Source organism: Talpa occidentalis, unplaced genomic scaffold (genome assembly GCF_014898055.3).
Source record: "Talpa occidentalis isolate TD23 unplaced genomic scaffold, MPIMG_talOcc4v2.1 talOcc4.9, whole genome shotgun sequence".
Lineage (NCBI taxonomy): Eukaryota > Metazoa > Chordata > Mammalia > Eulipotyphla > Talpidae > Talpa > Talpa occidentalis.
Genome location: NW_023605305.1, coordinates 55,535,756 through 55,548,287, shown reverse-complemented (window position 1 = coordinate 55,548,287; position 12,532 = coordinate 55,535,756). Strand labels below are relative to the sequence as shown.

The 12,532-nt window shown below is 42.4% G+C and overlaps 1 protein-coding gene across 1 annotated transcript; it reads left to right on the top strand.

The window, feature by feature from the left end:
* The first annotated feature begins 7,955 nt into the window (after positions 1-7,955).
* Positions 7,956-10,609, top strand: GADD45A (growth arrest and DNA damage inducible alpha). Its single transcript, XM_037498572.1, has 4 exons — positions 7,956-8,150; positions 8,676-8,777; positions 9,000-9,219; positions 10,281-10,609. The coding sequence occupies exons 1-4, from the start codon at positions 8,107-8,109 to the stop codon at positions 10,392-10,394; spliced, it is 480 nt and encodes a 159-aa protein (XP_037354469.1). The 5' UTR covers positions 7,956-8,106; the 3' UTR covers positions 10,395-10,609.
* The last annotated feature ends 1,923 nt before the right edge of the window (positions 10,610-12,532 follow it).

The window sequence follows — 12,532 nt, the reverse complement described above, 5'->3', positions numbered from 1 at the left end:
CATAAACAGCCCTTCTTGTATTTGTGATGATTTTTAAAACAGGGAGGGGTGGTTTGCCAAGAGCAATGTTGCAGCTAAGAAAGCAAAGTCTCTGTCACATTTCTACTTAGTGGCCAGTGATACTAATATGCCCTCCCCCTCCTATATCTTCAGGGTATGAGCGAGAACATATGGCAAAAATCCTTATAGGTCAACAACAGAATGTTAAACACAATCCATCACTTTGCCACAAACTGATATGGCTCACGAAGCACTGGAGTAAAATGTTCATAATGGACAGCAAGATAACAGTCTTTTACTGCATTCTTTGGTTACTAAAAATGAGGCTACTTTGGACCTTTAAAATATGAAGTCAAACAGTAGCCAGAAAGAGTTCTGTCAGAAACCATGGCTACCCCACGCCCCAAGACCAGTCATACAGAATTGGGTGCTTCAGAAGACCATGTCCTAGACCATTTTCAAAAGAACTGAGTCTGACAGAGCTTAATTGTAAACTATCCTGTTTTAATATTTAATATCTTCCAGACCTTGAGAATAACCTTTCACTACTAAAGTAAAGGAAGACAAAAAGAAATATAAGAATATATATTATTCACAGAACTCATACAAGTATTTTCAAATTATAAGCTCTATTAGCAGAAATTTGCAGTGAATAGAGATTATATGCTTATAAACACTAAAGTGAGAAAAAAAGGTCAAAGCTTACATAGTCAGGAATGCTCTTATTTTACTTTATTATCCCTTGTTTCTTTTGTTTGCAGTACCTTAATTTTCATCTCTGTTTGTTTCTTGTATGTTACTTCTATAACAAAACACCCAATCTTTGCTCTCTTAAATCTCCCACTTCAAAACTCACCTTCATAAAATCTTTCAAGGTTGTTTTCCTCATCATTTATAATCTCTTTGTGTTACACTAAAAGAACAAGCCTTGAAGTTTGGCAATTAAGTACCTTTTAATCTATTGGGTTTTATATGTATATACAATACAGACTGGTAAAGGTAACAAATTCTTAGTTTACAAAATGGGCCAATTTATAGCTCCTGAAAAAACTGTCGGGAATAGTTGGAGTGGAGTTGAAGAAGGTATGAAAAAGAATATAAAATGCAAACAAGTCTACAAAACCCACTGTAATGAAAAAAATACAACCAATAGAAGCAGGAATTCAAGCAAGATAGCTTACTTTCTAACACATAAGAAAAGAACAGAAAATGTGTGCCTTTATGTTCTAGTTCATTAATTACATCTTTAAATCTGTACAATGTATTTATTTAGTCAACAATATCTAATTCAATAAATATTTAGTGAGGGTCCACTCTGTGTACTATTTTAACTACCTAGGGATAAACCAGTGAATAAAACAAATTCTACTCCATTGAACTTAGACTTGGGGAGTAGATTGGGCAGGAGAGAGTAACCAGATAATAGAAAAAAAGAAAATATGTATGTTAGAAAGTGATCGGTAATATAACTTCAAAAAAAGATAGCGAGCAGGGCTTAGAGAATTAGTAAAGTCAGGAGGAAAAGTATTGTAACTTAAACAGAGTGGGCAGGGAAAGGGTTTATTAAGAGGGGAATTTGAAGGGAGGGAGCAATATGGTGATCAGGAGAAAGAATATTCCAGGCATGCAGTCAATGCAAAGGATCTGAGGCAAAAGGAAGGCCAATATAGCTAAAGAGGAATGAGCATGGGAGAAAGTGAGGCTGGTATAGGGGTCTGATTGTTTTTTTAATAGCTGCTTTATAAAGATATGGTTCACATTTCATATAATTCACCCTACATATATCATTCAATAGTTTTTAATATTTAATAGAGTTGTGCAATTATCACCACCATTAGTATTAGAGCATTGTCATTATAATGAATAGGTTTTATAGGCCTTGTTAAGCCATTGTAAGCACTGTGCCTTTTACTTTAAGTGAAAAGTTGTTCCCATTGGTGAGTTTGGGTCAGAAAATTTGCTGTGATTTGACTTGCTATTTTTAGGACTGCTTTGGCTTCTGGAGATGAGGAGAAAAAGGATGAAATCAGAGAAAGAGAGAGACCAGTTGTAGCATTTACCCAAGTGGGAGATGATGGTGGTGGTAGCCATGAGAAGTGGTTGAATTATTTTTAATTCTGAACTAAAGATGACACGATTTACTGATGAAATGGATGTGGGTGGTGAAGAAAAGAAGTCAAGGATGATCCCATAATCTGGGGGCTGAATAACAGGAACAATGGAACTACCATTGACCTATAGGAAGATAATCAGGAGGTCAACTTTTGTCAAGTTTGTCATTGTAAGTCATTGTAAGTTTGTGATGCTTATGATGCTTTTTGCATATTGAGACAGAAATGATGAGTAAACCTGAGATTCAGAAAGATGACTGACCAGATTGGGAATAGATTTTGGAATCATCAGCATATAAATATTTAAAGCCATCAGACCAATGAGGTCACCAGGAGAACTGAGTGTAGATAGAAAACAGCAGAAGTCCAAGGACTGAACATATGAGTTAGAAAGAAGAAAACTTTGTAATAAGTAGATGGGTGAAGAGAATCAGCTCTTTTATTTCATAGACAGAAAGTTTAAAAATTGTTCAAGGTACCAAAATAAACTATTAATGGCTAATAACCAACTAAGACCACTTATCTTCCTCTGTAGTGATTGGCCCATAAGCAGTTATTTACCCATAGAGCATTCTTACCACAACAGAAGTCTTCTGACACCCACTTACCACAGTGGGGAGGTGGGGACATGCAGTGAGGAGGTTCTGGAAAAATGCCCAAGTAAGTCCCTTCATTGATTGGTTTGTACCTACATGGCTAGTGAAATGTGAACAGCTGATGGCCAGACAGATGGTTGACCTAAAGCTCAACTTGACCAGAACCTCAACTCCATTGCCATGAATATTATTAACTGAGAATTTCCATGGATAAGGATTTATTGAACATACAAATGGAACTTAGGGAATTGTTTTAGGTTTCTTTTTTTAAGATTTATTTATTTATGCATACAAGAACTGGGGTGTAAGCCAGAGACGCGGGGGGTGAGAGGATTCACCGGAGACAGAGTGTGAAGTAGAACAGGAGGATCCACTGAAATATACTGCTGAGGGAGCAGTGGGCAAGGCAGGAGAGGTCTCTGAGCCATGTGGGTTGCTCCCTGGCTGGCTGGGGATCGAACTCGTGCTGAAGTGGTTGTCCATAGCTTGATAGCACTGTTTTTAACCCCTGTGCCACCAGGGAAGCCCTGTTTTAGGTTTTGACGCAACGTAACAAATTACCACAAACATAGTGGTTTAAAAACACTCATTTATTATCTCACAATTTCTGCAGGTCCAAATTCCAGGCTTAGTTGGGTTCTCAGGTTCTCCAAAGGCTAAAATCAGTGTTGGCTAGGTTGCATTCTCATCTAAAGGCTCAAAGAGAGAAGGATCCATTTCAAACCCCTCAGGTTGCTGGCAAAATTCATTTCCTTGCAGATACAGAACTCATGGAAACTTATTTCTTCCAAACTAGTAATAGGAGAGAGTCTCTGGATGCCTTATTCTCTCTTCAGAGGAGGCCCAAGTCCTCTTCTGAATGACTTGCCTCCTGCACAATCTCCCCTTCGAATAACTTCAAGTCAACTGATTGAGGACCTTAATAACATCTCCAGAGTCCTTTCTCCTTTGCCATAGAATATAGTACTGGGTGTGATAGCCCAACACCATTGTCATTTTCTATTGGTTAATAAGTCACTGATTTTGCCCACATTCAAAGGAAGAGATTTCTAAAAAGCTTACACTAGTAAAGATCATTGAGATCATCTTAGAATTTGCCTAGCACAGTGATGGCCCAAGAAACTAAATATTCATGTGAAATTCAAATGATAGTATTAATCCTAAGAAATAACATTTTTAGGCGGCAGTAAATCTTGTCAGAACAATCTTCTATGGGAGAAAAATGAGGGAAATTCCAGGCCTGCCTTTAGAAACATACAAACATACAAAATACACCAGGAACCTTATGATTTTAAACTATAAGATAAAATATAAACAATTCTATATACATATGTCATAGTCTAATGGATCTTCTTTAATGGGATCAATGATCTCTCTCATATTGAAATAATCAGCATCATATTTCTTTCAGATGCTAAAGGATTGCCTAATGTTTGAAGGAAAGAAAATTTATATTATACTATAGAACTACAGTGTACTATAGAACCAGTGATAGGGATATATTTGATAAAAGTGAGAAAAGTATCAAATGTCTCCTAAAATTCATTAGGTAGTAGTAGCTAAAATAAACAATTCTTGAGTACATATTTCCATCTGATTTCCAAATACAAACATTTGGCATCCTTACAAATATTACTGCAAGGTCATTCTAGTCTTGTCCAGTTGAAGTGTTTGGGGTTACCTGGGTAATTTTAAAAATGATCTCACATACTGAAGTTATTTAAAAAATATGTGTGTAGGGCCTCCCTGGTGGTGCAAGGGGTTAAGACACAACCTATGAAGCTGTCCACAAGCTTGCAGCACGAGTTCGATCCCCCGGCCCGCCAGGGACCAACCCACATGGCACAGCAGACCTCTCCTGACTCACCTGCTGCTCCCCTCAGCAGTGTACTCCGGTCAATCTGCCTATTCTGTTCCCCACTCTGTCTCTGGTGAATCCTCTCACCCCCCTACACCTCTGGCCTGTACCCCAGCTCTTATATGCATAAATAAATAAATCTTTAAAAAAATTGTGTATATGTACACATAAACATACATAATTATTCTGTACTAGTCTACAGAAATAGATATGATCTATCACTGTATACCAAGTTCCCTCAGAACTAATAAGTATTTATAAATAAATCATCTATGATCATCCTAATGTGTAACTGCAATGCAATTGTAGCTAAATGCAGCTTCAACTTCCAGCTATGAGGACCAATTCTGAGGATAATCACTGATGAAACATTCTAGGTAGACTCAGCAGTGAGGCAAAATGATGTAACATATCTGAGTCAGAAAGTATGACAAATGAGTATTTTTGAATACTGGAAGGCTAGGCTTCTCTCACAAAGGACAGTCCCACAACACTTGAACAAATCACTTTCCTGTGAGGCCAAGTATAGTGTGAAGGATAGTGTTTGAGTGAGGGATTAAGAAGTAACCATTTTTATTTTTATACCACATTTTTACTGCATATAGTGACTGGATTAGGTCAATATTAGGGCAATGGCCCTTTACAACCTGCATAAACAATGCTTGGGTTCTACTCTCCTGCCATTTCCATTCAGATGACTAAAGTCATGGGACTTTCAGCATAGCTAACTGATGACAGTGCATACTGTTCTGTCCCTAAGTCTAGTTCAGGCATAGACATTCCAATTAGATGGTAAGTAAGCACTTTAAACACAAAAGACCAGGAATGTATAGTTCTTGTTATATAGTAGACCATCGAAGAAGTTTTTTTTTTTAAGATTTATTTATTTATGCATACAAGAACTGGGGTGTTAGTCAGAGGTGGGGTGGGTGAGGATTCACCAGAGACAGAGTGGGGAGCAGAACAGTCAGATCTATTGAAATACACTACTGAGGGGAGCAGCGGGAGAGACAGGAGAGGTCTGCTGCGCCATGTGGGTTGCTCCCTGACTTGCTGGGGATGGAACTCATGCTGCAGTGGCTGGTGATAGCTTGATAGCGCTCTTTAACCCCTGCACCACCAGGGAGGCCCCAAAGAAGTTTTTTGAAGTAAAGTTAAATGTGAAATATCATAAAGAAAATTCATGCAGGGCCTTCCTGGTGGTGCAGTGGGTTGAGTGCAGCGCCGTGAAGCTGTCTGCAGCCTCCGCAGTGTAGGTTTGATCCCGACCAACGGGCGAGAATGCCACATGGCACGCAGACCTCTCCTGTCGCGCCTGCTACTCCCCTCAGCAGTGCATTTCAGTAGATCTGCCTGTTCTGCTTCCTGCTCTTTCTCTGGTGGATCCTCTCACCCTCCTGTGCCTCAGGCCTGTACCCCAGCTCTTGTATAAAAATAAATAAATCTTTAAAAAAGAAAAAAAGAAAATTCATGCAATGCCCAGGATTGCTGGATTCTGAGATCTTTTTTAACTTTCAGATTTTATTCAATTCAACACACATTGACTGTGCTTCTACTAAATGCAGTAATTGCACTAGGTGCTGAGAATACCAAGTTGATGAAGTAACAGTTCTTGCTGTCAAGAAACTCACCATTCCCTAATTTTTTGTAAGTTTCTTGTGCTCACACTTTCTTCCAAGGAAGCTCTAAGAAATGCCTAGTGGATGGAACCTTGGAGTTCTATGGAAGAGTTCAAAAATGTTCAAATGATGAGTCAAGCCAGATTGTGTAATTTAGGTTTTTTTTTTTTTTTGCAAAACTGAAAGTGCCTCAGTATCTACCTAAATGTCAATTTTAAGAATTCTTTAATAAGCTATCACATATTAAGATTTAAGGCATAGATATGAAATGCACAAACACCCTTGGGTAAATTATGCATTGGCCACCATGGTTCCTTTACTCAAACATAGCCTCTTGCTAACAAAGCAGCTATGGATTAAGTGCAAAATGGCACTTAATTCATCTAAATTAAGATCAAGAGAGCTAGAGAATATTTTGTCTAGAATGATGGAAACATGCAGTTGCAGAAACTCCCATGTACTTCTGCAAAAATTCACTTTAGCTCTATGGTGACCTTAATAATGCAAACACTGTTTTGAATGCCAACATGTGGGGTATTCAAAACATTTTGGTGACTTCAGTATGTTTCAGGAATGTTTTTGCATTTATTGCATAAACTCGTTAAAAATAAGGGAAGAACTTTCAGCTTATTCAGTGAAAGTATACACATTAAAGTTTGCTTTTTAAAAATATGTAACTACTGCTTGCTTTCCAGCCACAGGTGGCCATTATCTCAAAGGTGAAATTTTAGCATATGACTAAAAGGTCCTATAGCTTCAGCTTCATGATTCAGCATCTAACATCAATAATTTAGTGAGATCATAGGCTCTCTGTGAAAGGTAGTGACATACTTGCCTTATGAAAGAAAGCTTAGGGCATATTGAGAGCATTTTGAATTTAGACTTGTGGCGAGTGTGGGTGTCACACATTTGTCTCTTAGCAGCTGAGGGTGCACAGGCATCTTCCTTCAGGAAAGGCTCCCTGAGAAAGGTGAATTTGGGTGCTAAGGCTAGGATACACACAAGGCGTCATCAGCTCCTCATGAACGCAGTTTTTCAGAGTTGCATTAGGCAGGTGGGAAGCTTTTTTGCTTTCTGTGGAAAAAATCCCAACTTGGTTCCCTGCCACTAACAAACACAAATGTGTTGATTTTTCTTTTTTGAGCCTCCAACCCTTGCAACCTTCCAAAAATAAATCAAACCAGCCATCAAGGCACCGAAATACTACTACTACTAATAAGCAGCTTTGCTTAAACTTACATAAACAACACTTCTGAGGTAAACTTTGCCCCAGAGGTCTGGACACACTGTTTTTATGTAACCTGCTTACTAATAATTACTAGACTTTGGTGCATTAACCCTGGAAATAGATTTTAATAGCAACCCCTAAAAACAAAAGACATGAAACGACTATAAAAAAATGTGCACCAACTAGAAAAACATTTGGCAGCCTGCACAGAAAACACCTCCTCTGCTCTGGACCGGCCCAACAGGATAAGTACTGCGCTTGGGACCTGGCCCTCCCGGAGCCCCGCACCGCCTCCGCCCCTTAGGCATCCCTTCCGTGTGCTCCGCCCCCTTCCGCTCCTCCCCGCCCAGTTCTAGGAGCTGGGGTCAAATTGTCGGCCCAGGCTTATTTGCATAGCCAATGGCTGCACGCATGCAAATGAGGCGGGCGGTGGTTGGCTAGGCGAGGCAGGATAACTCTCGCCAGCCAGGCCTTTGTCCTTCAGTGGCTGTGAGGCAGCTGCCGAGTGCGCGTCTGGGCGGGTGCGCGGCTCGGGGCCGGGAGCGGGCGGGCGAGCGAGCGCGGGGAGGGCCGGTCGGCGCGGCGCGGGCGCTGAAGTGAAGCCTGAGGGAGCGCAGAGAGCGGGCGCCCGCGCGCCGCGGTGGCAGGAGCAGCCCGCACGCCGCTCTCTCTGTGGGGGCTCTGCAGTTGCAATATGACTTTGGAGGAATTCGCGACTGGCGAGCAGAAGACCGAAAGGTGAGTGCGCCGGCGCCTCTCCCTCAAGTGCCGCCGCTGTAAGCCTCTGCGGGCTGTGGAAGGCGTGCAGGGGGGCGAGCCGTTCCAAGTTTGCAGAGGGCGCCTCCCGCCCTTCTCCTTGGGGCAGGCCCCCGGCGGCGCGGGGGGACGGAGCGCGCGCCCCGCACCTGACCGAGCCTCTCCGGGCCTTGGCGAGGGCAGAAGCGGCCGTCCCTGCCCGTCCGGCCCCCGCGGCTGGGCACCTCCGGCTGCTGCGCCCAGCGCCAGGGACGTGCCGTGCCCTGAGGGGAGGGCGGCGGGTGACACTCCTGGGTCTCCCCGCGGGACGCTCGGCTCTGAGCGTGCGAAGGGTCATGGGGGGTGACGGTCCGGGGCGGACGCACCCCGGGGTTTGCAGGCGGGCCGAGGCGCGCGGCGGCGCGTGCATGCGCCAGGGAGGGTCGCGGGGCGGGGCGCGGGGCGGCGGGGGTCCCTAGGGAGAAGGTCCAGGCTGACGGACCCCCCCCTTGTCCCGCCCGCGTGCAGGATGGATAAGGTGGGGGATGCCCTCGAGGAAGTGCTCAGCAAAGCCCTGAGTCAGCGCACCATCACCGTCGGGGTGTACGAGGCGGCCAAGCTGCTCAACGTGTAAGTGGGTCCCCCGCGTGCACCTCTGCGCGCCCCAGCCCGGTGGGTGGGTCGCCCCTTAACCCGCCGCGCGGTCCCTGCCGCCTCGCATCTACGGGGTGGGGTGGCTGTTTGCCTGCCTGGCGGGGAGTGGGCGCACCGGGGCGCGATCCCTGGGACTTGGGGGGCGCCCCCCGTGGCGAGGGCCACCGCTGCGCTCACCGCTCCGCCTGCTGCCCGCAGCGACCCCGACAACGTGGTGCTGTGCCTGCTGGCGGCCGACGAGGACGACGACAGGGACGTGGCTTTGCAGATCCACTTCACCCTGATCCAGGCGTTCTGCTGCGAGAACGACATTAACATCCTGCGCGTCAGCAACCCGGGCCGCCTGGCGGAGCTCCTGCTCCTGGAGCCCGACGAGGGCGCCCAGCAGCCCCCGGATCTGCATTGCGTGCTGGTGACGGTAAGAGATCGGGACTGCTGGCCCTCGGGGTTAGAGCTCTGCAAGGAAGTGCGCACCGGCCAGGTTGTCTTCCTGCAGATCTAGAATCTAGAACAGGCGGGGGTCAAGAGCATGGCAACCTGGAGAGTGTGGCTGGACTTTCAGCCGAGATGTGTTAGTTTCATCATCGGGATTTTCTCTGGTACAGAACATGTCTAAGCACGTTGGAGGCTGCCAGCAGCGGAAGGGATCCTTGTGAGTCAGCACTGTCAGCCCAGCTACTCCCTACCTACATCTGCACTACCTCCTGTGACTAATTCCTTTAGCAGGGCAGATTAGATAAAGCCAAATAAATTCCTGGCTCACCCTCATTAAGGAGTCAGCTTCATTCTCTGCCAGTCAAAGCTAAAAATAGAAATGGTGTAGGAGACAGACCTTATTAATTCCCTAGAAATACATTAAGAGGATAGAGTGGAAATTTTTTCTTTGCAATCTTGCACTTTTTTAATGGACCTTTTTTCCTGATAAAAGCGTCTGGTAGCTAAGTGACTTGATTTTCAGAAATGTGAGAGCTTTGGTTTTTACATTTTACTACTCTTTGACTGGTCTAGTTAGGTGGCAGCATAGTTATTTTGCTACTCCTAAAACATACTACTCTGTCTTTTGGGAGGGAAACAGGTGGCAATTCTAGCTAACTGCCATGCAGCTCTCAGCTTTTTATACACAACTTGGAAATATTTCTCCAAATTGTTTTGCTCAGGTCTCCGCCAGGGTGCAAGTTTGGTAGGACAAACCTGTGAATGATACTCATGTAAAACAGATTACTGTTATCATGCAAACATATGCATATGGTTCAGTGGATTGCCTGTGTTCAGACTTTGCATAGTACATTTTTAGAAGAATTAGAATGATTTTGCAGAGCACCCAGTTAACCTCAAATAAATTTTTATTTTTCGTGATTGTCTCCACCTCACACAGCCAAAGTATAAAATGTTCAAGTATCTTCTCCTCAAGAGTGGTGTAATTCTTAGCAAATGCTGAGTTTTTTCTTTTCAGTAAATTCTTTCTAATTTTGTTACCAGAATCCACATTCATCACAATGGAAAGATCCTGCCTTAAGTCAACTTATTTGTTTTTGCCGGGAAAGTCGCTACATGGATCAGTGGGTTCCAGTGATTAATCTCCCTGAACGGTGATGGCATCTGAATGAAAATAACTGAACCAAATTGCACTGAAGTTTTGAAATACCTTTGTAGTTACTCAAGCAGTTACTCCCTACACTGATGCAAGGATTACAGAAACTGATGTCAAGGGGCTGAGTGAGTTCAACTACATGTTCTGGGGGCCCGGAGATAAGATGACTTTGCAGATGGAAAGAGTTGAAAATGAAGAAGGAAGCTGTGTTGAAACAAATACAAGTCAAAAGAACAAAAATTACAAAGAACCACACAGGAAGGACAACAAACTATGTATTAAATTAGGATGGTTGAGTTACATTAAAATAAACCAAATATGCTTTGTTAAAGTTTAAATGTTTGGCCGTAGTTGGGTACTTTTGGTTTATATGCCCTCAAGCAAAAGAAAAGCAGAAAGGGTTAATCATATTTTAAAACCATATTTTATTGTATTTTGATGAGATGTTAAATTCTCAAAGTTTTATTATAAATTGTACTAAGTTATTTTATGACATGAAAGGTTATTTATGCTATAAATTTTTTGAAACACAATACCTACAATAAACTGGTATGGAACAATTGCATCATTTCTTCATGTGTATTTGTTTCTTTTAACTGGACTTTAAACACTTCATATGGAAAAATCAAAACCCTCTGAAATCCTATAATGGTATATGTGTCTACACATAAATATGTATGTACATTTCCCACTTATAATCATTTGAAGTCAACATGGCATAATTTTATTTTTTTGCTATTGAATAGACATTTTACTGATGCCTTTCTCTATGCTACATTCTAAGTCAGAAAAACAAAGGTGATTTGTGAGGAGTGGGGTTGCAGTTATGAAAGTGTTAAGAAACTGAACTTGCAAAAACTAGTAAATTATTGCAGTTAAGTATTAATCTTACAATAAGGTTATATGCAAAATGCTATGAAAGCCGAGAAGAGTGATGACAGCTACCTGTAAGACCAGTGAGGTTTTTACTGGGGAGAGATCATTTTATTTGGATCTTAAAATATGATTCTCATTTCTGCAGCTAGAGAGAGGAAAAGGATATTGCTAGCATCGCCACTACTTTGTGCAAAGGTGTGGTGGCCTGAAAGACCAAAAACCTGTTTAGGGAACAAAGAGTGATTCTGTGTGTGCCTCTTGTGTAGAAAGAGAAGGTTGAAAAGGTGGGGATCAGACTAGAAAGAACATTCTGTGTCACCCTTAGGCATGTGGGCTTCCTTCTGTTAACTTTGGACAGTTGGCAGTGTTTTACGAAGGTAAGACAGAGACTGAAAGAAGGGTTATTGTGATAAGAGGCTGTAGGTATGAAGGACAATTAGGAAGTGACTCACAGTCCCAGGTTGTGCATTTTGCAGACCCATATTTAGGGGATAGGTAGCCTGGTAAAGATTTGTGCCCTTATACTCTTTCTAGGACTGCATACCTTCCAGCTGAACATTTCTGCTTTGGTTTTGAGGAGTCTGGTTAAATTATATCTGATGGGAGAAATGGTAGAAAGAAAAAGAAATGAAAGGCTTCAGACGCAAAACAATTTTCTTTTAGTTGGAACAGGCCATTGATAATTAACTGCAATAATTAAATGGAGGTGTAGCCAAAGAAAGCCAAAATATTTACCGAGGCAATACATAATGTAAGTAGTCCACAGGATTTTTCTTGACTTCTCAAACCATACTGCCCATTAATCTCCTGCCATCTGTCTCCCATCCTTGTCATGACTATATTCAATCAGGAAAAATGTAGAAGATCAGAGGACAGAAACCAAACCAACTGATAGTAACAAAAAAGATCCAAGTTTCTGCATTTCTTATGAATAACTTAGACCCAGAATTCCTTCACCTTGCAATTATCTTTGTTTTCCCACACATGCTAGAAATGTGGATTTTAGGACTTGTTTATGCTTGTGCCCAATTCACAATATACATAGTTTGTATTCAATATTTGTTTTTTGTATTGCCAAATGAGAGCAATGAATTTTAAACAGGAGAATTTGCATCTTCCTATTACAGCAAAGATTTTCAATTCTTGTCCATGACTACTTGATTAAACACCCTCTGCAAAGGTGACTGGATTAAAAACTAGGAAGGAAGAGTGGAGAGAAGCAGCTTTCTTTGATCAGAAGAGCACAGGAAGGAGCTTGTATTAG